The 26,335-nt window shown below is 46.6% G+C and overlaps 1 protein-coding gene across 1 annotated transcript; it reads right to left on the minus strand.

Moving 5' to 3' along the window:
* Positions 1–1,145: 1,145 nt before the first annotated feature.
* pak5 (p21 protein (Cdc42/Rac)-activated kinase 5) lies at positions 1,146–26,110 on the minus strand. Its single transcript, XM_076160151.1, has 10 exons — positions 25,907–26,110; positions 11,351–12,187; positions 6,960–7,169; positions 6,504–6,645; positions 6,024–6,178; positions 4,625–4,758; positions 2,392–2,518; positions 1,630–1,755; positions 1,397–1,531; positions 1,146–1,301 (listed from the first exon to the last, which is right to left on the minus strand). The coding sequence occupies exons 1-10, from the start codon at positions 26,108–26,110 to the stop codon at positions 1,146–1,148; spliced, it is 2,226 nt and encodes a 741-aa protein (XP_076016266.1).
* Positions 26,111–26,335: the final 225 nt, after the last annotated feature.

Here is a 26,335-nt window from a genome sequence, read left to right on the forward strand (position 1 = left end):
GATAAATAATTTGGGGTATTGCTTGGATGACATAACTCATATCACTCTGCCAGTGTGCATTTAGAAGTATAAAACAAAAAACAAACAACCAACAAAAAAGGCCACACTACCAAAAAAACAACCAAGAAGAAGAAGAAGAAGAAGAAGAAGAAATCCCTCAATTCCAATAAATAAATAAATTCTTTAAAACATCATACAAAATTCTGACATTACCCTTTTTTTCCCAACATTGAATGGAAGTTCTGTCTACAAATGTGAGATAATAAATATATTTAGTATTTGGGTAACAGGTTTAGGTTGGGTTTTATTTGGGATAACCTCTTATATCTTTAAGCAAAAAATGGATTATAAACAGTAGGAAAGATCTTTGCAGAAACTCTGAATTCTATTTAATACTGTTCATATCACAAGAGTTACGACACGATAAAATACTGCAAATTATCAAAACTGTACAGAAAAAACTTACAGGTTTCTCTAAAATACATTTTCACCGTTAGTGTGTGTGAGAGGAGAGAGGGCGAGCGAGCGAGAGAGAGAGAGAGAGAGAGAGAGAGAGAGAGAGAGAGAGAGAGAGAGAGAGAGAGAGAGAGAGCGGGGGAGAAAGATGGGGGGGAGTGTTGCTCTCTGATCAGCTGACCACCAGCCTGTCATCAGTATTTACCAGAAACTTTGTCCTGGCTGATTGTTCTGCACTCTGCTGCTCTGGTCTGGAGTCTCTGGTCCCAATGGTTCTAAGGGTCTAACGGTCCCGAGGGTGCTAAGAGCCCCCCTGCACCCATAAGCCACTCGGCACAGAACGCTCCGCTCCTCCACTCCGGTATAGAGTTTCAAAAAACATGTGGTTTGATTATTTCTTCTTTTCTCTGTCGTGTGTTATTTATTTGTTTACTTATTCGTTAAACGGTCCTCTACTTTCTACTTCACGGTTACAGTGGTGAGTGTTTACTTTAGTGGCCCCCCGCCGTCACGCGGTGGGGTGTTTGGCAGGGTGAGGGCACTGGCACCCTGGTAGTGTTTAAGTGTACACGTGTGTGTGTGTGTGTGTGTGTGTGTGTGTGTGTGTGTGTGTGTGTGTGTGTGTGTGTGGTTTGTGTTGATGAGAAGGGGGCGGGGCTCGGGTGTCTGGGCAGGTAGGGGTCAGGAGGTCAGCGGTGGCGGTAGTGCCTCATGAGGGGGACGATGCACGACGGGGGTCCTGACAGCTTGAGGAAGGGATGCTGGAGGAGCTCCAGGGCCGTGGCTCTTTGGGAGGGCTCCCTCACCAGCATCAGGTCCAGGAAGGCCCGCAGGACTGAAGACACCTGCCAGAAGAACACCACAGAAGAAGATGATCACAGAAACATCCACATAAAGATCTAAACCCACGCCTTTCAAACCACATGGGGGCTTTTCTGACCTTGTGCGACTCTTTTAGCCGCGGCGGCAGGTTGTCTCGTATCCTCCTCATGGCCTGCAGAGGGGGCTCATTGAAATACGGAGGTTCGCCATCCACCATCTCGATCACCATGATGCCTAAAGACCAGATATCCACCTGGAAACCACACGTTCACACACACACACACTCAGGCTCAGTGAAGCTTCACAGATACAGTAAACGATCTTCTCTGTACTGTTCTCTGTGCTCCTCACCTCCGTCCCATAAGGTAGTCTAGAGATGACCTCTGGGGCCATCCAGTAGGGGGTGCCCACGAGCGACTTCCTCTTGGGCACTTCTTTGGAAACTTGGGCACAAAAGCCGAAGTCTGACAGTTTGATCTGCACGGCACAAACACAAACAAACACACCACGCTGCTTAGTCAGTAAGTGTGTGTAGAAACACCGTAGTGGCTGAAAATGCTTGAGTTCAGACCTGCGGCGACCCTTGGTGATGAAGAGCGTTCACGGAAGACACTAATCCAGGATATTAGTGTTTAATTATCCTTCATTAATCTCCTCTTATCAGCCCAGCAGGGTTTAATTACTGGGGCTCCAGTGTAAATTGATGATGATGAGTTTCTGGCACCTGATGTTGACAAGTGGCAGGAGCAGAACCCGTGGAGAAGGTCAGTGTGTGTGTGTGTGTGTGTGTGTGTGTGTGTGTGTGTGTGTGTGTGTGTGTGTGTGTGTGTGTGTGTGTATGTGGTGTGTGTGGCAGAAACATGGCGGCTTGTGCTGAAGTCATCAAAATAAGAGCAACCATAGCGGCATATGTTGTGATGTGAAACGCCCTCCTAGCTGCCGTGTAGCCCCTTTGTTTAACTGCATAAAACAGCACAACCACAAGGGGGCAGGAAAACCGACGTGGAACTTTTTATGTTAAAAAAGTGAAGTCTGAATATCTGTTACTCGAGTTTGGGATTGTCACATACAAAATGCTGGCTGGATTGGGACATAACATACACACACACTTACCCTGCCATCACTGGTGAGGAGGATGGAGTCGCTCTTGATGTCGCGGTGGATCACGCCCTGTGTGTGCAGGTAAGACAGAGCCCTCAACACCGACAAACACACTGTGGCAATCTGCTCCTCGTTCATCCTGTGAGGGGGAACACACACACACACACACACACACACACACACGTCACTTTAATTTGATAGATGACAGTGGAGATTTATAGGAAACAAAAGGAGGAAAGAGTGCGAGACCAAACATTTTCTATACCATCAGTTCTGACTTCCGTGTTAATTTGTCATTTAGTCAACGAAGCGAACAAATCTGCCTCAGAGGGGGGAGGGGCGGGGGAAGGGAGGGGGATTACATCAATGATTACATCACTGTCAGCTCCTCGTCATAGAAGCTGTAAAGACGCTTGCAAAGCTGACACACATTTGATTTCAACCAGTAGCCAAACTATGTGGGAGAGAGGACGCAGCAGTGCATTCTGGGAAGTTCTAGTGCAGGAAAATAAATAAATAAATAAATAAATAATTCTGTGAAAGTGTTCCTATCTAAGCTTTCTATCCCACATTTCAAGTATCAATGTACAATTAACTTTTTGTCGATATTTGCGAAATAATTCCAATCTTTCCCGTGTCCAAAATCCCTTTGTATGCAGAGTGAGTGTGTGTGTGTGAGTTGAGCGACGGCGGTGCAGCACAGATGAGATGGGGATGAAAGTGTTCCCTCATAGCCGGAGGTTCAGGCTGCGGTCCCATATGGAGACGGAGCAAACGGTGCGACTGACTGAGCTCACACATAAACGCACAGCTCCACTGAACATTAACATCCAGACCCAGCTGGCTCTGCGTGTGTGTGTGTGTGTGAGGCTTTAGGTGCCCTCACACACGTATAAACACACACGCTCATTTGATGTCAGCCAATCTGACACACAGTACTACTACTTTGACGCAGAGACAAATACAGGCAGTGTGTTCAAGTTACACTGATATACACATAACACACACACACACACACTTCACACACACTGCACGGACACTTCCTTTCTTCTGCCGCCCCTTCACCAGCTCACTCACTCGAAGCAGTCACTTACAAACTTATCCTTATGAGATACAAAGCCCGAGGCCAAACACACACACACACACACACACACACACACACACCTCTCACTGCAGCAGATTTTACTGTCACACACGTATGCATTTACAATCACAGGAGATAAATGAGCCTTCTGCTAATGGAAAAACAACTGGCTACCTGAAAGGGAAGAGGATGAAGACGTGTATGCAGCCTCACACACACACACACACACACATACACACACACACATAATCAAACAGAAAACAGGTTTACTGAAATAGAAAATTGTTTCAAACACAAAGTGAAAAACATAATGAGCTTGTAAAGGTTGTCCAGGGAGAACACACAAACACACACACACACACACACACACACACACACACACAAACACACACACATACACAGACGCGCTCATTAAATATAATTTCAATGTGACTGAAATGGATCAGAAACAGAGGAGCTGCACATTCTACCACTGTGCTCGTGTGTGTGTGTGTGTGTGTGGGTGTGGGGCATGCACAATGAGAGGCACAGGCTGCAGTTATTTCCACAATAAAAGCCTTGAGAGAAGCAGCAGCGGCTCCACCTGGACTGAGTCCATCTCTTCTTCTTTCGTTCCTGTTCCTTTCCAGACTTTACAATGAAAAAGGAGAGGTGAGCCCAATGAGATCCAGTTTACTGAGGATTCCATTAGCACTTTTAAACGCCCTCACACACGCAGGCACGAATGCACACACACACACGCACAGAGGCAAACATCTGTGTGGGAGCCTGTTTAAAGTACTTGACGGTGTTCAGCCTCACCAAAGCGTGTTATTAGCAGCCGACATGGCGCGGCGTTAATGCTGACACTCACACAAATGACTGTAATTAAACACCAAGCACAAAGTAAAGCTTCAAACAATGAGGCGGCGGCCTAGCAACACGACTCGACAACAGAGAGGCAATTAGGGAAAAGTTGGAGAACAATAATCCTTCAACTATCAAAGCCAGAGACGGATAAGAACCCATCTGCCGCCTTCCCTGGAATATAATCCGTCTTTAGGAGAGAGAACCAAAACAAAGTGACGCTGATGGTTTGAACAGGAAGGAGACGGATGTTCGGTCAAACCATGGCGTTACTTTTAGTCCATTGGTTTGGGTTCCAACGCTGTGATTGGTTACCTGGTGTGAGTCACGATGTCGGTGAGCGCCCCGCCCTCCAGGAACTCCATGACAACCCACAGCTCGTCGCCCACCAGGTAGCTGTTGTACATGTCGACCACGTTTTCATGATGGTAGTCCCGCATGATCACCACCTACACACACACACACACACACACACACACAGGGAGAGAGAAAAACCTATGTTTAATCAATTTTCACTTAATCAATCAATACTCTGTGTCATTTATTGATTTATGTGTGTGACTTACTGTAATAATGATGAATATTCCGATCACATGTTAGATTTATTAATCATTTATTCAATTATTTCTGAACTCTCTCTTTCTAATCTGAACCTGTTATGGAGGCTTAACTATAAAACGATTACACATCAAATTAATAGGATAAAAACAAAGCACATTAGCTTCAAACCGAACACCCACAGCTACACACACACACACACGTGTTCACTTTACACATGCATACATGATCTCTCTTTTCTCACACACACACACACACACACAGACCAAAATAGAATGTGTGCTACATTTCTTGATGGCAGAAATCCAATGTTTGCCGATCAGCTTTATTTTCTGTTGAGCGTTAAAGTATTCAAGCATCTATGGAGGACGTGTTTCCTTCCCTTTCCTTGCAGATACAGGAGCTGAGCAGAAACCGTGTTTGTGTTTGTGTGTGTGTGTGTGTGTGTGTGTGTGTGTGTGTGTGTGTGTGTGTGTGTTTGTGTGTGTGTGTCCGACTGTCTCCAGGGCAGCGACACCGACGTTTTGGAAGCGACACGCGATGAGAGCTCTTGGTTTGTCCTCTCGTTCTTTCATTCTTGATTAATTTGACTGAAGCACTTTGTGATCTTTGTCTGCGAAGTTTTCTTTCTTATTTACTTCAAATCCTGCAAACTGCTCTGACTATGAATTATTATCATTATTATTAGTTATGAATCAGATAGTTTTAGTATAATGGTATTTGTGTCTTGATTGTCATAATTCATCTTTAGTTAAAGAGAAATGTTCTTGATTTGTCATTAGATGAACATTCTAGAATGACGTATTTGATTGTGTTTGAACCTGCTGCTGTCTCAGCGCTCAGTGATGATGAAGCATCCCTCTGACCTCACATGTGGGCGGGGGGTGTGTCGCTCTCTATTTATGTGGGTCAAGCTCACACACACACACACACACACACACACACACACACACACACACACGCACACGCACACACACACAGAGTGACTCACAGAGGGAAGCGCAGACAAAAAATCTAAAGAAAGCTGCAAAACCTAACAAACATGACGCACAAAAGCAGAACAAAGTGTTTGTGTTGTACAAAGTGTGAATGTGCGGCTGCGTTAGTGATGAAGGTGCCAGAGCGGCTGAGATGACCCCTCTGTCAGCCGTCACACCTCATTAAAGAGCAGCTCCCTCCTCTGCTGTTTCCTGAGGTCCATCTTCTTCACCGCCACCTGCTTGCCGCTGTGTTTCTCGCTGGCGATGCACACGATCCCCGTGGAGCCCTCGCCAATCTTGATAAAGCTGTCCAGGTATTCCCGAGGGTCGCCTGATGGAAAACACATAGAACGATGATGAGACGCCACAGGACGCTGAGGCATTTCACAATCTCCTGTTTAAATACATACAAAATAAATAAAAATAAAAATAAAAATAAAATAAAATAAAATAAAATAAAATAAAATAAAATAAAATGAAATGAAATGAAATGAAATGAAATGAAAATAAAAATAAAATAAATAAATAAAAATAAAAATAAAAATAAAAATAAAAATAAAAATAAAAATAATCAAATTAAAATTCAAAATGTTGGCCATTACTCTAAATGTAGAATCTTTAGAGCAGTTTGTTTTCTCGCATTGTCCATTTCTCACCTGGGTTGACCACCAGTTGAAGTGCAGCTCTGAACTGTTCGTGTGAGACCCTGGAGGGCTGCGTGTCAGAGCTGGAGCCCCAGGAAGGAGGCGGGTAGGCCCCCGGGGGGATGTAGGGTGATGAAGGCTGTGAGTAGGCACCCTGCAAGGAAACACACACACACACATGAATAACCAGTCCTGTTAACTATAAAGTCCAGTAATTACAATGAGTCAGGACTGATGTTGTTGTTCTTGCCTCAGTAATCAGCAGCTAAAATCTTTCCATTCGAGCAGGTTTGCACCGTATTACAGAGAAAAGCAACAATTCAACAGCTTTACCTCATTTGATGCTTTATTGGGCTGGAATGAGTGAATAATTGATTCTAGGCAGCATATCTAAAAGCATCTCCACATCATCTGTGTTTATGTTTGTGAGCAACGTGAGCGTACCTGAGGGGTGTGTATGGTGCGTACCTGAGGGGTGTAAGGTGGGCTGGGCTGGGAGGGGGGGTGGTGGTAGGGCGAGGGTTTGTAATGGTGGAAGACAGGCGGGTAGGGCAGGTGAGCTGGAGGGTAGCCCGGTGGCTTGGAGTGGCTCTGAGGTAGCTTAAGAGGCCCGCGGGGGTACGTGTCTCCGCCCGGAACCTGAGGACTGCCGTCCCGCGATGAACGCTCGTATTCGCCCTGCAGGAGAGGACACAAGGAGAGAGGACACAAGGAGAGTGTCAATGTGCTAATGTCTCACATATTCCGTCCACTTTGTCCCCTGTGTCTGCAGTAAAGTGTCCACTCCGCCTCCAGCAGGTCTCTGGATCTGGAAAGATCTAATGCAGGATGTTTAGTGGATGGGACAGGAGCCGTACTTTACCATTAGAACCCCACAAAGCTCCTCAGCTGCTCCATTCATCAACAAGAAGCCCTGGGAGCACCGGGGTTCTGGGTCACACCTCTGCTTTGAGATCCTATATAAGAGTTACGTCTCGCTATACGGCAGCTAGTCAAGATGACACCGTCTGCATTATGTTCTTTGTGTTTATATGAGTATACTTTTGTCTCGAGAGGAAGTAGAAGGCCTGAGGTGATGAAACCCTGACCTGTGGAAATTCATCAAAAGCAAAAGGAAAGTGAAGAAGATGACGGCGTCTCTTCAGTCCAGAGCAGATGAACCGCAGAGCGACACAGAATCTGAATTAATAGACTGACACACTGGTCCACCCTGAGGAGAGCAAATTAAATTACCGTTACCACGCCTCCAAAAAGATCACTTCCACCAGCACACACACACACACTCTCTCTCACACACACACATACACACACACACACACACAGAAACTCTCTTTTCCTAATAAATCCTGGAGAGAGTGAGAGGTTAATAGAAAATCTTCACTCTTTCTCAGACTCTTTTATTTGTCTCTCTCTCTCTCTCTCTCTCTCTCTGTGACTATCAGTCTTTCTCTATCACACACACACACGTGGACACACAGGGCAAGGGGAGGAGCCCTGATGTGTCGGGATGGCGTATAATTACATGGTGTGAACTCCTTTAATCAATCACTCTGAGGCAGGTTGAGGGGGAGGGGGTGGGATGGCCCCCTCCTGCCCCCCATACACACCCCCCCTCTCCCCCCCCTATCGTTGGCCGGCACCGCTGGCTGGCTGTCAGCCAAGGGTCTCCTGATCCATGTTGGTTAAACGCGCATTAATCTGAGTTTGGCAGGGTAATCAACAACCTAACTCAACTGTGAAATTGAATTCCGCGGTGGAACATCGTTGGGCCGGTTTTATGCTAAGGCTGCAGAAAGGGAAAGTGCCGCAACATCAATTTGTCACCGAGAGCTGCAGTACAGGAGAGAGAGAGAGAGAGAGGGAGGGCGAGAGAGAGAGAGAGAGAGAGAGAGAGATGTGTGTGCCTGTCCTTGTGTGTGTGTGTGTGTGGCCGTGTCTCAGTGCTCTCTACTGTTACATCCACACAACAGTAGCAGAGAAAAAGGAGGATTTAGTGGAGTAGTGTGAGTGGGCTGAATGAGTGAGGGGGAAGAAAAGAGGAGAGGAGAGGAGAGGAGAGGAGAGAAGGGGAGGGGGTCAGTTTGTTACAGGGTCCATGAGCTCTGAAGAATGGAGCTTGTCGAGCTGCCAGACGTCTTGGTGTTCGCTTTGTTTCTGCTGAGCGTCACTGTGAAAAACCTCAACAAGACAAATAAAAGAACATCGATCTCTAAACTGCGGCCAACACTCGCTTTTGATTTAAGATACACAGTGATCTGAAGTAGACTGAATACTTCATTACAGTGCTTAAGTATGTAGAGAAGTATCAGGGCCAAGGTTGAAAAAATAATCTTTTCTAAACTGAGCTTTCAAAAATAAAGTCTGAACATTTCAAGTAAAAGGTGAAATGTTCCTCGTGTTATCTTTGTTTTCATTTTACTTTAAGCGCAGTAATTATCCCAAACAACACTTCTAATGACTTTATTTTACATGTACACACTCTCGTCTTCCATTAGACTCCGCCCACCACAAGCTGATTGGACACTGTATGTCACAATATGTTTCCATTAGAGCTCATTTTATTTTAGGATCATTGACCCAAACCAAACATCACCATGGCGACACTGAAAGACCAGTCTGTATATAAACACTAACACAAACATGAACCATAAAGCCATCAAACAGTTTGACTATCTGCTCTGTCGTTCTCTCCTCATTACATCATCCGTACATACAGCAGCACATTAAGGTCAATGGAACCTAAGCGACGCCACCCGGAGCACAAAGATCGTAAAAAAATAAAATCATAGGTGAGACGAAACGACCTTCTCCTGCAGATCCTGCTTCTCTTGCATTCTGGACGTGTGTTTTTTGTAGGATTGTGTGTTTTTTGTAGGATTGTGTGTTTTTCCCTACAGCGCCTATTTACTGAGGCGTGCAGGTTAAATGGTTTTTCATCAAGGCACCCTGGGATCTACATCAGCAAACCCTGCTCTCCTCTCAGCTGCTGGACGGGCTGTGTGTGTGTGTGTGTGTGTGTGTGTGTGTGTGTGTGTGTGTGTGTGTGTGTGTGTGTGTGTGTGAGAGTGTGATAGGCGGCTCACACTCCTGTATAATATGAGTAATGAGCCGCAGACGTCGGGAGGAGAGAGAGCAAGGTGCAGACGGCGGCGAGCAGGAGTTTGTCAGTCCGGTCCTGATGCCTCCAACCAAACTGCAGTAAATCAGCTGATCTGAGTCGCACTGCAACACATTCACAACCTACAATGAAATGTCGGCCCTCTTCGGTGCTTCTGCCTTTCAGGAAGTCAGGCTGCTGTAAAGATGGCCGACTAACATTCAGACTAACACGTGTCGACAAAACCTTTCTGTGGTTTTGAAGCCAGGAGTGTAGAAATGTGTGTACGTCATCAGCTACTGTACAGGGACTGTATAGCGCACAAACTTTTGTTTACGTATGTGTGCGGCGTCTCTGCGTGGAGGCGTCGCTGAGCTGTCACTCCAACTGCTCCAGTGGAGCGCAGCGCAGCAGGCGTGTGGTGGGAGTGTAACTGCTGCAATCTGCTCACACACACACACACACACACACACACACACACACACTAATACACACACACACACACACACACACACACACACACAAAGGGAAGCTGTAAGGCTCAAAACACCACAGATCTGCTGCTGCAACTCAGGCTGGACAAACCCAGATCTGTCTTATCATCTAACCCAAACATCCATCCATCTTTAGACGACAGAGCCTTCATTCTCTGTCACTGCCATGTTTCTCTCACGTCCACCTCAGAGACAGAGTTTCTTACTTCACCGTCTCTGTCTCGCCTGTTTTCCCTCTTATATATTTCAGAGCCGTCGGCCGTCAGCGTGAGCATTAATTGATTTGAGTACAGACAGCAGCTAATGGGGTAATTCTGTATGTAGCATCGCCCGACTCCGCTGGAGGGAAGTCAATAAACAGCTGACAGCGTCAATCTATCAGGGAGGCAGGCGAGTGGCGAGGAGAGAGAGAGGGAGGAAGGGAGAGAGAGAGGAAGAGAGAGAGAGAGGAAGAGAGACAGAGGGAGAGAGAGAGGGAGAGAGAGAGGGAGAGAGAGGGAGAGAGAGAGAGGGAGAGGGAGAGGGAGAGAGAGGGAGAGAGAGGGAGAGAGAGAGAGAGAGAGAGAGAGAGAGAGAGAGAGAGAGAGAGAGAGAGAGAGTCAGTGTGCTCACATACTCTTTGATTATAGAGATTAAGGCCATAAATCGATTGTTTCAAACGTCGTCCATTGCGATTGAAATAAACACAAACTGAAGACGGGAGATTATGTGTTTGTAAATCTATTCAGGCATGTTAACATCTGAGTAGCAGTGAGACACCTACACACCTACACACACACACACACACACACATTTCCTCAACAGGATTACTCTCCTCACGCTGCAATTATGCAACACATCACGTGTCATCAGAGCCACCGAGTCCTACAGATTCAACCGTGTGCGGCTTCATCACATCACAGTGTGTGACCTGAAGTTCTTTTATCTACCTTTGTTGAACACACTTATTGTAAGTCGCTTTGGATAAAAGCGTCTGCTAAATGATCGTAATGTAATGTAATGTAATGTGTGTGTATGTGCATGTGAGAGCATGTTAATGTGGGACCAAGTGCAGGTCAAGAGGTGAATGCCTTGCTGAAGGGCAATGGTAGGAGGATCACCAGAGCTTTTGGAGGCTTCTCCTCGTGTTCCACAGATCCATATGGGTCCATTCAGAGGCCTGCTGCTCGACCTACACACCACCAAACGCTCCACCTTACAATAAACACAGTTAGTCACGGAGTACAGACGTGTATTAGTGTTAGAGTAATGTTAGACGATGTGTTTACCTTGGTTAAGGTCTGTGAGTTGGCGAGACTCTCTGAGAGGCGGGGGTAGGTGTAGGAGCTGTACGAGTGGGCCTGAGGGGGGTTCTTGAACGCCCCGCCGGCCCCATAGGGAACGTTAGGCTCCTGCAGCCCAGATCCCGAGCGGGAGCGCTGCCGTATGGCCGGCGTGGGGCTGGTCTGCGTCACGTAGGAGCTCTTGGGTCGCTTCTCGTACTCGTCCCGCAGGCCGCCGTAGCTCCACTCGCTGTCCGGGTAGTTGATCTGCTCGCTGTGTAGCGAGGCACGAGACGGGGTGCCCACCGAAGTGTCCCGGTAGTCCTGGCTGGACGAGCCCCCCACGGAGGCCCGGTAGTAACCGCTGGATCCCACCCCGCTGCCCACCGTGGAGGCCACCTCATCGCCCGAGCGGCCTTTGCTCTCCAGGTAGGCGTGGTAATCCGGGGGCAGCTTGGTATAATCTGATTTTTGCGGCATGGCGTCCGGGTAGAAGGGGCTGCGTATGGAGTGTGAGTGGCCGTTCTGCTTGGTGAAGCGGTAGTGTCGCCCCATGGCCCAGTCCCCATCTATGGAGAAGGTGGGCTTCCCCGGGTCCAGAAAGTCTCTGCTGGACGTGTCCAGGTCACAGGAGTAGCGGGAGTAGTAGTGGCTGAATCCGTTCTCCTCGGGCGCGTGGGGGTGTCCCACACCCGGGGGTCTGGAGCTGATCCCCGCCTGGTGGAGACCCGGCGGGCTCTCCTTGCGCAGGGAGTTGGAGCGCGTCACCGAGATGTTGTCGAAGTCCTCCAGCAGGCCGTTGATGGAAGCATCTTTGGGCGGCCGGTTCCCTCGGACGATGGTCTGCGGGAGCACAAACAAACACACACACATACAGTGAGGCCCCGTTTACACTCGGCCTTAACATCTGATCTCCTTATCCGGATTTGTTGTTGTCTGATGTGATGATGGCTGATGACCTCATTGTACAACATGCGTCCTTATCTGGATTCTGTCTGTATTGTGATTGGATCTCAGTAGGCAGGTTGTTGTGCCATCCTTCCTCTTTGCTCCATGGGTCATCATCGTCATCATTCATTCATAGAATTACTAATTACTACAGTAGCGCAACTCCCATTCAAACAACTTTAGGAATGAGAGCGAGCAGGAGGAGGAGGAGGAGGAGGGGTGAAGGTGACAACCCCTGGGCAGACTTTCTAAACGTACTCATCCTGTCTCATTCCACCTGTTTACTTGATCCAATCCCAACGTGTCCTGCGAGCATTCCCACCTGACGTGAACATCCTGGCATTAACGACCTATCCGGATAACGAGAGCAGACGTTAATGGCGGACGTCTTGCGGAGCCGCGACGCCTCCGGGGGTGTTTGGCGTTTCATTTCAGATCAACAGTTTCTGGCTGAAAACTGAATGAGATGAAATGAAATTCCACTTTCCATCAAATGCAATTAATTAGCAAAACATCTTAAACATCCAGGCTGGAATTTCACTTCCATGTGTATCATCATGTGGGCTCTGTGGCAAATATGAAATTAATCATCATTTGCGATAAATGGGTGCCAGTATTTGTCTACACAACCGCTGTGGTTGTGAGTGCGGATGAGCGTGAGTATAAATGGTGAGATGTTTTAGAAACCAGGAGTGGATTGATTGAGTTAATTCCTGCCCCATTTCCCTCCAAACAGATTAGCGCCGTTTGCAGTGGGATGATCTGGACGCATTAATAATCCTGACATTCGGTGTAGAGAGAGGAAAACTTGAACGCACCAGGGGGGAGAGAGAGAGAGAGAGAGAGAGAGAGAGAGAGAGAGAGAGAGAGAGAGAGAGAGAGAGAGAGAGAGAGAGAGACGCGTGTTCCCATCCTCTCTAGCAGCAGCAGCTTAAACATCATGGTGTTGCTGATCTCCTCCTACCTCGTGCTAAACCCTTTAACAAGTCGTGTCGTGAGTCACAGGGAGCTGCTGCTACATCCTCACTGTCTGACTGTGTGTGTGTGTGTGTGTGTGTGTGTGTGTGTGTGTGTGTGTGTGTTTGTGTGGCTCTGAGGGATGCAGCGTTTGTCTACCTGTCGCTCCACCGTGTGGCAGTGAGGCAGAGCTGCAGTAGAGCAGCAGCAGTCTGATTTCACACACACATGCGTCTGATACAGTTTGAGGTTATCAAGTGTTTTATTCGCTTAATTGTCTTTTTATATTTCATTTATTAGTTTTTTTCATTTTTATTAAATGTCTTAATTGTTTAGCATTTTGTTTTTTATTTCATCACCTTTTTAAGATTTTTTATCTGGCTTGTCTCTGTATTGGACTGGTAGTCTCCATGGTTACACCTCAAATGTTTCTATTATATTCCTCTTGTTGTTACTGGTTGTTTTCTTATTACAAGCAGCAGCAGCAGCCAAACTGTGGCACCCAGGGGACCAACTACAGGTCTGCAGCCTTGCTCAAGTTAAACGGTAGCAGCATTGAGGTACACATGAGGGGAACATGTAAACTCTCTACAAACTTCATGCTAACTGACATGAAGGCCTGAAATAAATAAAGTGTCATCATAAACGTCTCAGCCGTCACATCAGCACATTCTGACAGACGCACTGTGACACCTGTCACCCCTGTGTGTGTGTGTGTGTGTGTGTGTGTGTGTGTGTGTGTGTGTGTGTGTGTGTGTGTGTGTGTGTGTCTCTGTGTGTGTGTGTGTATCTGTCCGCCTCATGGTGTCACCCTGTGGTTTCTGATGTCACATCAGCACAACATTCTGCTGATGCAGGGAAACATCCAGACTGCTCTATTTACTGTCACAGCTCTATCACACATTTCTGTAAGCTTCAGTGGCTTCATGGAGTGTGTGAGAGCTTCAGGGTCATCAGGAAGTTAGTAAAGTAGTCAAAGTAGTTGGGAAGTCAAAAGGTTCTTCAAGCACAATCATCAATCAAAGTCTGCTGCAGTAAAAGTGATGAAGTTGTTGATAAATGGACTCTCGGTTTTTAATTCTTAGTAAAGTCTTTTGTGAGCATTAAGGAATTAGTATTGCTCAAGGGCACTTTGGCAGGCACACACACAATCTGAGCAATGACCTCAAATGCTTGGAATTGTTTGGAAGTTGCTGGTTCTTTGACTGAACTTTTTTATTCAAACCCATAATAAGTAGTGAAAACCAGCACACAGTAGTAGCAGATGATGTAATGTTTATATATTTATACAATACTGATGAGCGCTGGTTGAGAGTATGTGTTACCATGGTGATGCCTTTCCATTGTAACTCAGGAGCTTTCAAGGTGAAACGGCGGATAAAGCAGCGACTAAAGTCTATCTGAGAGGCGTGGGGGGTGGGGGGGAGGGGGTCGGGGGTCACTGGGTAGAGATCCATCATGTGTGGGACAGATGTTATAACACAGCAGGCCGGGATCACGAGCACAGACACAGAACACAACACTGAATCATCCCAATCTGCAACTAAACTACAATGAAGTCACGACCACGCCATCATGCAGGTTAGCTGAGCGTGAAACTCAGCAGGGGGCGACGCTGAGCTGGCAGCTAATTGGGGATTCCCTTGATTTGTCCATCATAAGGACGCTCCTGTTCTTTCACACTACAGCACAATCCTATTCATTCTCTTCATGTCAGTCTGCTATGTGTTTTTAAATGCTGCGCTTATGTGTGAAACCATCGCCACATCGCGTTCACACGTATCCACGGTTACTGCTGATTCAGGGCTAATTGAATTTGGCACTGACAGTCGATTATCTAATAAAACAGCGTCGCTTCCATTTGGTTGATAATCAATAAGAGTGTGTCAAAGAGCGTGACAGATACAAGAGATAGAGAAACTAGCAGAACAAGGGAGGATGAGGGGGGAGCAGAGGAAGGGGGAAGGAGGGGGGGAGACCGAGGAGGTGACGGGAGTGCAGAGGAGAGAGAGAGAGACAAGGTTAATTGTGTGCCAAATCACTGTCAAGCGGCTGACATCAAAGCCCCAAATCTTCCATTAATTTGAATTAGAGGGCTGATACTGGCTCCTGTACCCTCCTCCTCCTCCTCCTCCTCCTCCTCCTCCTCTTCCTCGCCTTCCTTATAGCCCTGGGAGCGCGGCGTACCGGCCACATTCAGCGCGAGCTGTGACAGCAGCCATATTTCACCGGCGTGCGGCGTTGGCCTGTCCTTTAGTGATAAGCTGTAATAGATCTACTCCTCCTCCTCACCACGGCCTGCTCAAGGTAAGGAGAGAGGAGAGAAGAGGACAGGAGAGGACAGGAGAGGGGAGGAGGGGACAGGAGAGGACAGGAGAGGGGAGGAGAGGAGAGGAGAGGAAGAGAGGGAGGAAATGAGTGCAGTAGCTGTAAAGAAAGAGAGAGAATAGAATGAATGAAGAAAGGATGAAAGAGAGAGAGGAGGAGGAGGAAGAAGAGGAGGGAGGTAGAAGGAGAGCGATGAAAAATGAGGCTCATTGAGAGATAAGGGGGGATTAACCTTGCTGGTAATGAAGGGGGGTGTGATGGGAGGAAGGAGGGAGGAAGAGAGAGAGAGATAATTAATGAGCCTGCCCTTCCTGTGACTCTGTGGCCAGCAGGGTCCTGGGACAACCGAGGAAGAGGAGGAGAGAGAGAGGGAGAGAGGGAGAGGGAGAGGGAGAGGGAGAGGGAGAGAGAGAGAGAGAGAGAGAGAGAGAGAGAGAGTTTCCTTTCTCACAGATGAGGCTTTATTATTGTACAACATGACTAATTTCTGTTTCAGCTCTTCATGGTAAATGAACTATTTACATTTGTTGTTACATTTGTCATGTTCACACAGAACGTTCCTCTGTGTGCAAACCTTATCTTTATATGGCCACACACACACACACACACACACACACACAGCAAACACTCACTTACACAGGAACAGAGGCAGATGTGTAACTCCGCCCCCTCGTGTGTCTTTAGTCACACATGGACTCACATCATCAACCACATCCCCTGTTTAGGATGACACACACACACACACACACACACACAGAACATCTTCTCCGCCCCCTCAGCTCTGCCAGCTCTCACCCTCGCCAATATAAACACACTAAACACAACCGCACACACAAGACCTGTGCTGTTCACCGACAAAGAACAACAAGAGAAGAAGAAGAAGAAGAAGAAGAAGAAGAAGAAGAAGAAGAAGAAGAAGTGAAGTATTGGTCAGAAGACGTGGAGCAGATATGGCTGCATTCTGCTCTTCTTCTACTTCTTCGTCTTCTTCTTCTTTGATGAAGGTGATATTATAGAAGATGTTATCCAAAAACTCAAAAAAAGACGCGTGTATTCACAGTGTGGCTGTGGATGATAACCTCATCACACTGTGGATCAGCATGACGCGTTTATCCTCCAGCGCCCTCTGATGGACACAAGTGGGAACAGCAGCAGGCTCCATTCATAAAACATGTTACAACTCTGCGCTGCCATAGAATCGATATGGAAATTGTTATGATTGTTTGTTCTTTTAACAAGAGTTTTTGTTGAATTGGTCCTTACTAAATGAAGTGACGTCATGCTCACCTCGATACTGACACATCATGCCACACATATTGTTTTGTGTCGAATGTAAAGGGACACATTTACAAACATCTTGTATTCCAGTGTACACGCCTTCTTTAAGAGATTACTTTAACAAAAACACTTCAATAACAATTAATAGTAATGAGCATACAAAAGACGTAAGTAAAGTAAGTAAGTAAGGACACTGTGTCTAAATAAACCCAATTCACCCACAGCAGAATGACTCAGTAACGCTGGACTCTGCTGCCCCCTGCTGGTGTTCCTCAGTAATGCAAATCTAATCCCAGAAGAGTTTACGATGAAATAAAGGATTGCATGAATTTTATATGAATTTCAGTGATAAAGGGTCACATTAAAATGGAGATTCTGGTATTAATATTCCCTTACATGCAGATCTAAGATATCAATTATGATTCAGCCTCATCCTGACCTCAGACGGGTCATAGGTTGACCCTCCTGCACACACCTCCCTTGGTGTGTGTGACTTCAAACTGTGTGTGGCGCTGTTTATCAGAAGATTGTGGTCCTGTTTTGCTCCTCTGACACAAAGCATCCAACCCGTACAATCCCCCAACTGGCAGCTGGGGCTGCTGTGACCCAGTCACCTTTGACCCCGGCGGAGACGAGCTTCAGCTACGACAAGCTCCAGGATGAAGGAAGCGCAAGGGGGGATGTGCGGCAAGGAAGGAGGGATGATTTCCAGAAAAGTGGATTAGCGGTCGAGGCCATAATGAATCACAAACACAGTCTGATCACATCCCTCCAAAACATCAACTTCATCATGTGAGACAGGAAAATACAGAACAATAACAACAAAATGAGCAAAATATTGCATCACAGTTCACTGAAGACAACCAATCAGAACCTTTGGCACAAGGCCACGCCAACCCAAAACAACTGGTTTGTGATGCTACAAACCTCACAAAACCTATGTACAGTCTAAAGGGAGACATGCTAACTGGCTAATATAGAGCTAACATGTGTGACTTGAACTTTGTCCACACCATGTGTAGAAGATGGAGGACAGAGGAGACAAGGAGATGAGGAGGAGATCAATTAGACGTCACTCAGTTATCTTCTTGTCAGCGTGGAGACGAAGATAAACACAAAGCTGTCTGCTCTAGATTCATTACTCACTAGAGCTCGTTAATCTAAGAGTCCCCTCCAACACACACACACACACACACACACCCCTCATCCACCACTCACACTCCACTCATCAGACCTTTGCTCTGCTCTTATCGCGTCTCTATTCTGCTGCACTCCTTTACACTCTCCTCCTCTTCTCCCTCTCTCTCCCTCTGTCCCTCCCTCTCTCTCTCTCTCTTTCTCTCCACACTCACATCAAGGTCGTGAAGTGTAAAAGTGGAGCTAAAGTATGAAGATGGATAAGAATGAGATCATGTCTCTGTACAAAGACAACTTAACAGAGCAGAGATGAGATGATGGAGACATGAGGGCTCTGGAATGTAACTCTGATTGGTCAATGACAACATTCAGCCTTTAGTCTTACTTATATGATAACATCTGACATCAATAACTGACAAAGAATCTTCAAACTCAGGACTGAATAAGGACAAACTCACTGTGTTTACACTCAGTACTCTGGTCCATACTGTGATACAGATGAAGACATGCATGGACAGAACAAGGAGGATTTAAATGTGTCTGACTCTGACAAAGATGATTTATCATTGTGTCATCTCCCTCTGTTATTCTGCGTAAACTCACTGGTGTTTGAAAATGAACGAAAATGGCCTTGATCACAGTTTAATCAAGCATGTAAACAAACTGACTGGATCTATAAATCTAAACATTGATCGCCCCGTTGGGATTTGATTTTGGAAAATCACATGAAATACCATCAATCACCACAAGGGGGCTTCTCCACCCACTGTACTGACTGTGTCACTTCTATTAACGCTGTCAATGTAAAGAAGCATTTCAAGTTTATTTTCTATAATTATTTTGGGGCTACAGAATCAAAAAACATGAATTTATCCCATGAAAGATTGATTATTAGATTTTTCCAATGATTAGATTATATATTACAATCAATATTGTATTTAAATATACACATATATCAATAAACTATTTGAAATGCATATAAAATGTGATAATATAAACATTCTGCAGACACTCTTAAGTTAGTGGGTCAGTGATGAAAGATGTTGTGGTTTTCATGCAATATTTCTTCATATGACAAAGGCAGGAAGTGAACATGTGAGACTGTAGTTCTCCATCCGGCCACTTGGGGTTACTAAAGGTCCAGACATCAGATCAGCTCACACCAAAGTGTAAAGTAATTTCTGCTGACAGAGGGTAAAGCAGCACACACACTCACACACACACACACACACACAGTCAAGGCCTTCATGTTATTTAATAATGAGGGAAAGTCGCTGAGGTGACGTTTTGATGTGGTGGTAAATTTCAGGAGGATGTAAGCATGAAGAGAACGACTCTAAAGGGCTCCACAAGAAAAGAGATTCAGAGCCTCCAGAGTGTGTAAAGCGCTTCCTTCACTCTGTTACACACACACACACACATACACACATACACAGCTTTTAAAGTACGACACCAATTATCTGCAATTACTTCCTTTCCTGTTTAAATTCGGCATAAACGACCTCCCAGAAACATTCACACACTGGAGGACGTTCTGGTTCTGGTAGCTGAGGACATTTGGAGCGGCCCTGGCAAAGCACAGCTCACACTGTGACGGCAAAGCCTCGACGAGAGGAGACAAAGTGAGAGAGCAGAGGAGGAGGAGGAGGAGGAGGAGGAAGGAATGAGAGAGGTCTAAATCAATGCCATCCACTTCAGATGACTGCCAAGAAAGACAGATGCTCGCTCTATCTGCCTCTATGTGTGTGTGTGTGTGTGTGGCCAACGCCCGCACACACACACACAGCAATCTGCAGTTATCTTCTATTTCTGCTTTGACCAATTCAATCCAAGATAAATATCAGACAGAAGCTAACACACACTGACTCAAACTCGACTTAAATCAAACGCACATCGATCACGATTTCAAACTATCTCTCCTTTTCGATAAAAGAAATGGGATGAATGCCACAGTCGCTCTGCGTTACTGAGCTCCAATATGTCAAAGCAACGACTGTTTGTCAGATCTGAGATTCCCAGCATCCTCCTCAAATGTAAACATAGGTTCAGCTGCATTACTGATATAAAAAACATTATAACTATAAAGACTGTGGTTATCTTTCACCATCTAAATATAGGTCAGGTTAGACGCGTCATCAGTGCTAAAGACGTAAACGAAGACACAATAGGACTTCCTGAACAACAAAATGCAACAATAAGGTTTTGAAGGCGACATGTGAGAGATTATGGATCACACTGATGCATTAGCGCCCCCGTCTGGACTCATTTATTCTGAATATGGACAGACGACACCCGGCCTCATGAACACACAGAGCCACGAAACATCTCCTCAAATTAGCAGCTCTCCGCTCCTGTCATCACAACCATAATAGCTCACATCCTCCAATCAAAGAGGCAGCAGCTCTGCGTGTCTGCTCCCTGCAGGACGGACCGGGTGACCCTGTCTGATCAGAAAGGCGATCCGTGCCCATATGTCTACATACGGCCCCCGCATCGAAACTACAAAAATAACTCTGTCGTGCAGCGCAAACTTAACCTCTGCAGAAACATGAGGAATCATCCAGCACCGCGCTCAGACGGAATCCAGGGAATGTCGCAGTTCGCTGTTAAAACTGCAACAGAAATAGCAGCGGGTCTCAAAGTGTCATGGCTCATCTCTGCACGGTTCAGGGGTCAGAGTGAAATGTGCAGGGATTAACGTACGGGTAGCTGCAATATAAAGACTTTAACCCTTGTAGGAAACAAACAGGAGTGAAGAGGGAATCACAGGATACTTTAGGGGCATTTCAACCCCGAGAAAAGCAAACAAAGGGGCACAAACTCCACCTAAAGGTGACTGAAATGTGATAAACTTAATGAATCATGACCTCAGAACATCAATTTACATTTTCCTGGCAAAAATGGAACAGAATGCCCTGAGGAAAGACACTGGGCAAGAACAAACAAGTCAATCACAAGCCAGAAAGTGGACTTGACAACACACAACCTAATCAACAAGCACAAACTGTAAATCATGTGAAGAAATAGAAGTCAGCACTGGAATGATGCAATCCTTAAAGGAGGACACAGCCGACCATGACTCAAACCTACTTGTTGACATTATTTGCTACCCTGAGTTTCCCAACATCATCCCTGTTTAGTCTCAGCGGCGGTGAGTTGAACATTCCGGCGCTCGAGTATGTTGAGGTCTCGACCCAGCCTGAGGTCTCGACCTAGCGGAGCTCTGAATCTGTGCCCACCTGTAAGTGTGTGCTAAACCTTTCTGCCGGCGGGTTCAATGCCGCGGCTTCCTCAGTCTTGGGCCTCAGCTGCCTCATTCCCAATCCCCCGCTCCTCCGGCTCGCTCCGGCCTCGGTCTCAGCTGCTCCTCGGCCCCCCGGCATGTCACCGCACCCAGCTGCTCCTGCTGCTGCTGCATCCACAGCTCAGGTCCACAGCCACTCTGGCCTCTGCGCCCTCAGCTCCTTCCCTCAGAGAGCTCATGATCGAGTTTCTTCCTCCTTCACCTGCCAAGACCGCTGAGGTATTTGTGTTCTGCTCTCGCTGACCCACTAACATTTACCCATCACACTGAACCCTCTTTGATCGACTTCAGGCTCATTGTCATGCAGCTTTAGTCTCAGTGTGCCCGTCCATTCCACACCGGGACACAGCTTCTCCACTCAAACTGGAGCACGTGAGGAAGAATCACTGCCAGGCTCCACACAGGATAGAAGAGGAGTCTTGACTTGATATGAACACTCGAGGAACCCTGGGAGGCCGAGTGCAGACGTCAATGACTCTGAAATGAGCCACATTACACAAAACCTTCAGCTATTTAGAGACGACCAATCAGAGCTGTGGCTCATTTGCATACAGCCGACGCCCACCAACACAGACTGAGGCGCTGCAAAAGTGACAAACAGATTAAAGGGAGCCACAATGACAGGCTAATGTAAAGCAAAATATGGATCCATGAACAGGAGAGGGTCTACCTTACAATGGCTGCTCTACCTCCCAGTGTGTAGCTGCTCTATCTCACAGCTCTGGGTGATCTGTGATGTAAGGACAAGGTATTTTCAGCTGCAATGATTTGATAGCAGAGAATGTTCAGCCGTGTGAAACATCCACAGAGTCGCGTCAACCTACACACACACACACAGCCAGGCAGAGCGGACAGCAACACCAGGTGCTCTGGGAGGTGTGTAGAGCATCACTCATGTCAGAAGAGGAACACAAAGGAAGGAAAGAGGAAATAAATCAAAGAGTAAAAAACTAATTACTAGAATGTCGATTATTATTATGGATCCAACCTTTTTAATTTAATTGTCATTTTATTCCCTCAATTCTTTTTTAATTTAATTTAATTTAATTTAATTTAATTTAATTTAATTTAATTTAATTTAATTTAATTTAATTTTGATGTATCTGTGATAGGAAAGTTGTGATGATCAATGTTCGTGTCTCTCGTTGCTTTAATGACACAGCGTCTGTCTGTAACATGATGCAGCAAAGTCTCCACTGAGTGCAGGAAATGCAGCAGCCGCACACACGCACACACACACACACACACACACACACACCATCGAGAGACATTAGCTCCTCACCTGCTCAGGAGCTGTGAGCTGAGATTCGAGGTTGTGAAAGTCAAGGTGCGATACACAACAACACTCACACCAGCCGAGGCCCAATACTGCTAATGAATACAACACATTAGCACACACAACCCGCCTGCTTCACACACATGCACACGCACACACACCCTCGCATTGAATTATATATGTCGACTCCAAAATAGAACATACAGCTGATGTTTTGTAAGGAGATACATACAAAGTGAATGCTGACACACACACACAAACGCACGCAAACACAAGCATACTGCACAGACACACACAGACAAACACACAGAACTTTAAACTGTCACTCCAGGAGTTTTACCACCACAACGTTTTAACATGGAAATGCTGTTAGGGCACAACGTTAGCTTCTGGATTAGCATGTGAGCCGAGGGCTGGTGGAGAGTGTGTGTGTGTGTGTGCGTGTGTGTGTGTGTGTGAGCAGAGGCTTAAAGCAACACTAACGCTAAGCAGAGATGAGCAGTCTGACAACACGACTACGAGCCTCGTGAATAAACGATGAGCGCACAAGCCAGAGGGCAATGATGGCGGTTACTCCAGCGCCATGACCGCACTGACCTCGCTAACTGCTAACTGCTAACACACACACAAACACACACACCAGGTCGACCTTTTATTGAAGTCTCTTTTGTGAGGCCAGACTAGAGAGTGCTTCAGCCGCAACTACCTGGTGCACACACACACACACACACACACACACACACACACACACACACACACACACACACACCCTAGCAGACAGAGCTGGAGTCTGCCATGCAGGCGAAGTTTGATGTCAATCAAGTGTCAGGGCAACCAGGGGAGAGAAGGAAGCTATGAATAACTGAGTGTAACTGGTATCAGGACACACACACACACACACACACACACACACACACACACACACACACACACACACACACTCACACACACACACACACACACACACACACACACACACACACAGAAGGTAAAGGATGTAATCACACACAAGACATGTGATCCATTTGTGCCATACACAAGGCCTAAATTGTTGATGTAACACTGCCACTTGTTGGACCGCCTGAGAACTGCGGCTACCATGACAACACAGGAGAGGAAAGGGCGAGAGGAGAGGAGAGGAGAGGAGAGGAGAGGAGGTTGCTGGTTTGTGTTCATGCCAACTCCTTTTAACCTATTTTTTTCCTCACAGTGGAGCCCTCAAGCAGAGCAGAATCAATTGTCATGGCAACATGCACTTCACATCTCAGCACCCATCATCATCATCATCATCATCATCATCATCATCATTAGCATCATTATCATCAGCATCACTAACAAGGGGAGGGGCGGGGGAGCATTCTGCTACGGCTGCTGCTATCAGGGGAAGAAGGGGGGGGGGGGGGCTCATGCGTACGGGGGGAGAGGGGGGATCTATAGGGTAAATGCAGTCATGTCATGTATGGAACTCATTGGCTCCCACACACACACCCCGGCTCCGCCCGCAGACGAAAGACAGACGCGGGGACGGAGCTGCGAGTCGTGACTGTGTGAGAGCGACCAACAAAAACAAAAAAAAAGAAGAAGAAGGAGAGGGAAACAGTAAGGGAAGAAGAAGTCATACTTTAGGCAACGGCGTTTCGGAGGACTGGACTTTCTTGGGAGATATCTGTGAAGAGAGCAAGAGAATTATTGTCTTGTTTCCCCTCTTCAGAGATATCTCCTGTGGCATATTGCTGTTCTGTGGACAACTGATCATGAGAGCTTAGCACACGTTAGCTTGATTGATGCTAACTCTGGCTGGTGTGGGTTTAGTGGTCTGATGTTCATCTGACTGAACTGCACTGCTGAACGTCCACCATCGGTATCAAGAGACGAGACGCTGAGGCCTTTACTCTGTTAGCAGGGTCAACACATATGGTGTCAGCACCAGCAGGACAAAAGGTCGTCAAGGTTGTGGAGTTCAAGCTATTTTCAGGCCGTTTTACAGAATGTTCCGGTACATTTACGTCTGAACGAGGGTCATTTTGACATTTTAACTTGCAATTTGGAGCATTTTGGAGATATTTGGATATGATTTCTTGAGTTATAGGTAGAGATGCATGAAAAGGTAAAGAGATGTCAGGGTCAAAGGTCGTAGGAGAACACCTCCTGAGGTAACAGTGAAGATATTTGTGTTAACCTCTAACCTCATAGCTTCATATAGAGGAGCTTTAACGTGTTTTGAACATCTCCAAAATGCTCCAGCTTACACAAAAACAACGTCAGCAGCCGAGTTCAGTCGTAAATCTACACGGAATTCTGTCAAATGGCCAGCGTGTCACCTTAAGGGCGTCGGCTTGGGTCGTATGTGCAGATTGTGGGCGGTACAAGCGAAGGATCACGTGACCTAACATGACCTCACAAAGCCCATTTGTTTACATGATGATGCGCTACACCTGAGGGAAGGTGTGGATCAGAGGAGTTAAGGTGGAATTCATTAGATCAGATCCAATATGTGTGTGAGCATAATGAGCTGCAGGCCTTTTTCAGTTGATCAGTGGGGGAAATTATGAAGAACCAACGAACAACAACACATCAGAGGAGACACTCAGAAGGTTCAGAGACAAGAGGAGACACACGTGTGGAGGCACAATCACGCCAGCGGCTGATGAAACGCAATGCAACAACCTGAATTTGAGTTTCGTGATTCTCAATGATTTTATTGAAATGAAATTTGGAGCTGGAATTGAATGTCACGGGTTTGAAATTCAAAATGACATCATCCGTTTCACCTACGGCGACACTCCAAAGCTACTTATGCCATAAAACAGAAGTCGAATTCAGATTTCTGCATTCATATTCAAACACCCACTGGCACGAATGTGACTCCACACACACACAATCACAATGTGACGAGATGGTAAATACACACAGCTGAATGGAACAAGTCAAGATCAGTTTGCATTAAAGCTTGTTTAACATAATATCTCTGTCGTATCGTAACGCGATACACTGGTGCGAGGTGACAGAGCCGCGTAGCTACGGAATGACTCGTTTAGATACGTAAGGAGAGACAGTGAATGCATCGTGACAAACTGGGGCGAGGGGGGGGCACGGGAGGGACAGTGAAGAAGAAGAAGAAGAGGGTACAGAGCGGAGAGGTCAGTGTGAAGGAGGAGATCCATCACACAGGACAAAGGTACAGAACAGATATAAATACCTGAGAAAGGGGGGGGGGGGGGGGGGGGGGGGGCTTCTGTTTGATGGTGCGCATTGAAAAATGGATGGAACGTAAATAATCGCACCAAAAGGATTTCATGCAGGCTTGGTCAGGGGTCTGAGCCTCACACTGTACCTTCATGGGTGCCAGCTGGATGGGGGTGATGTAGGAGGGGTCCACCATGGGCTTGGGCCGGTTGGCAGTGTCCGCCAGGAGGCTCTGCCATTGCTGCGGCAGCCCGGTGAACTTCTGCTCACGCGGATCAAAGCCCGTGTGGACCCGGTGCTCAAAGTTGGACGGAGCGGAGATCTCCAGCCGCTTTTTCTTCTTCCCAAACATCCTGGAAAACCCTGGGAAACCTGGCAACCCAAAGCAGAGAGAATGGGTGTTAACATTCTGTACAGTGTGTTGACTGCTCATGTGTATAAAATGGTGACTTTGATCATTGTCTCGTTATCTGTTGAATGTTGTCATTTAGAGGCGGAGTCAGAGTTGGGGGACTGCACGGCCTCGGTGGAGGTATGAGGTGAATGGCCGTACAATTTGGCCTTGACCTTTGACTGA

The sequence above is a fragment of the Genypterus blacodes genome, unplaced genomic scaffold, assembly GCF_046128005.1.
Source record: "Genypterus blacodes isolate CSIRO-AG114 ecotype Tasmania unplaced genomic scaffold, CSIRO-AGI_Gbla_v1 ptg000104l_1, whole genome shotgun sequence".
NCBI classification, from domain to species: Eukaryota; Metazoa; Chordata; class Actinopteri; order Ophidiiformes; family Ophidiidae; genus Genypterus; species Genypterus blacodes.

Excerpts from the sequence above, each read along its gene's own strand:
- pak5 (XM_076160151.1), bottom strand. The coding sequence starts at position 26,110 with ATGTTTGGGAAGAAGAAAAAGCGGCTGGAGATCTCCGCTCCGTCCAAC. Across the intron at positions 4,759-6,023 it reads GGGAGCTGCTCTTTAATGAG|GTGGTGATCATGCGGGACTA; the intron begins GTGTGACGGCTG and ends GTGTGTGTGTAG. Across the intron at positions 1,756-2,391 it reads TCCTCACCAGTGATGGCAGG|ATCAAACTGTCAGACTTCGG; the intron begins GTAAGTGTGTGT and ends TGTGCCGTGCAG.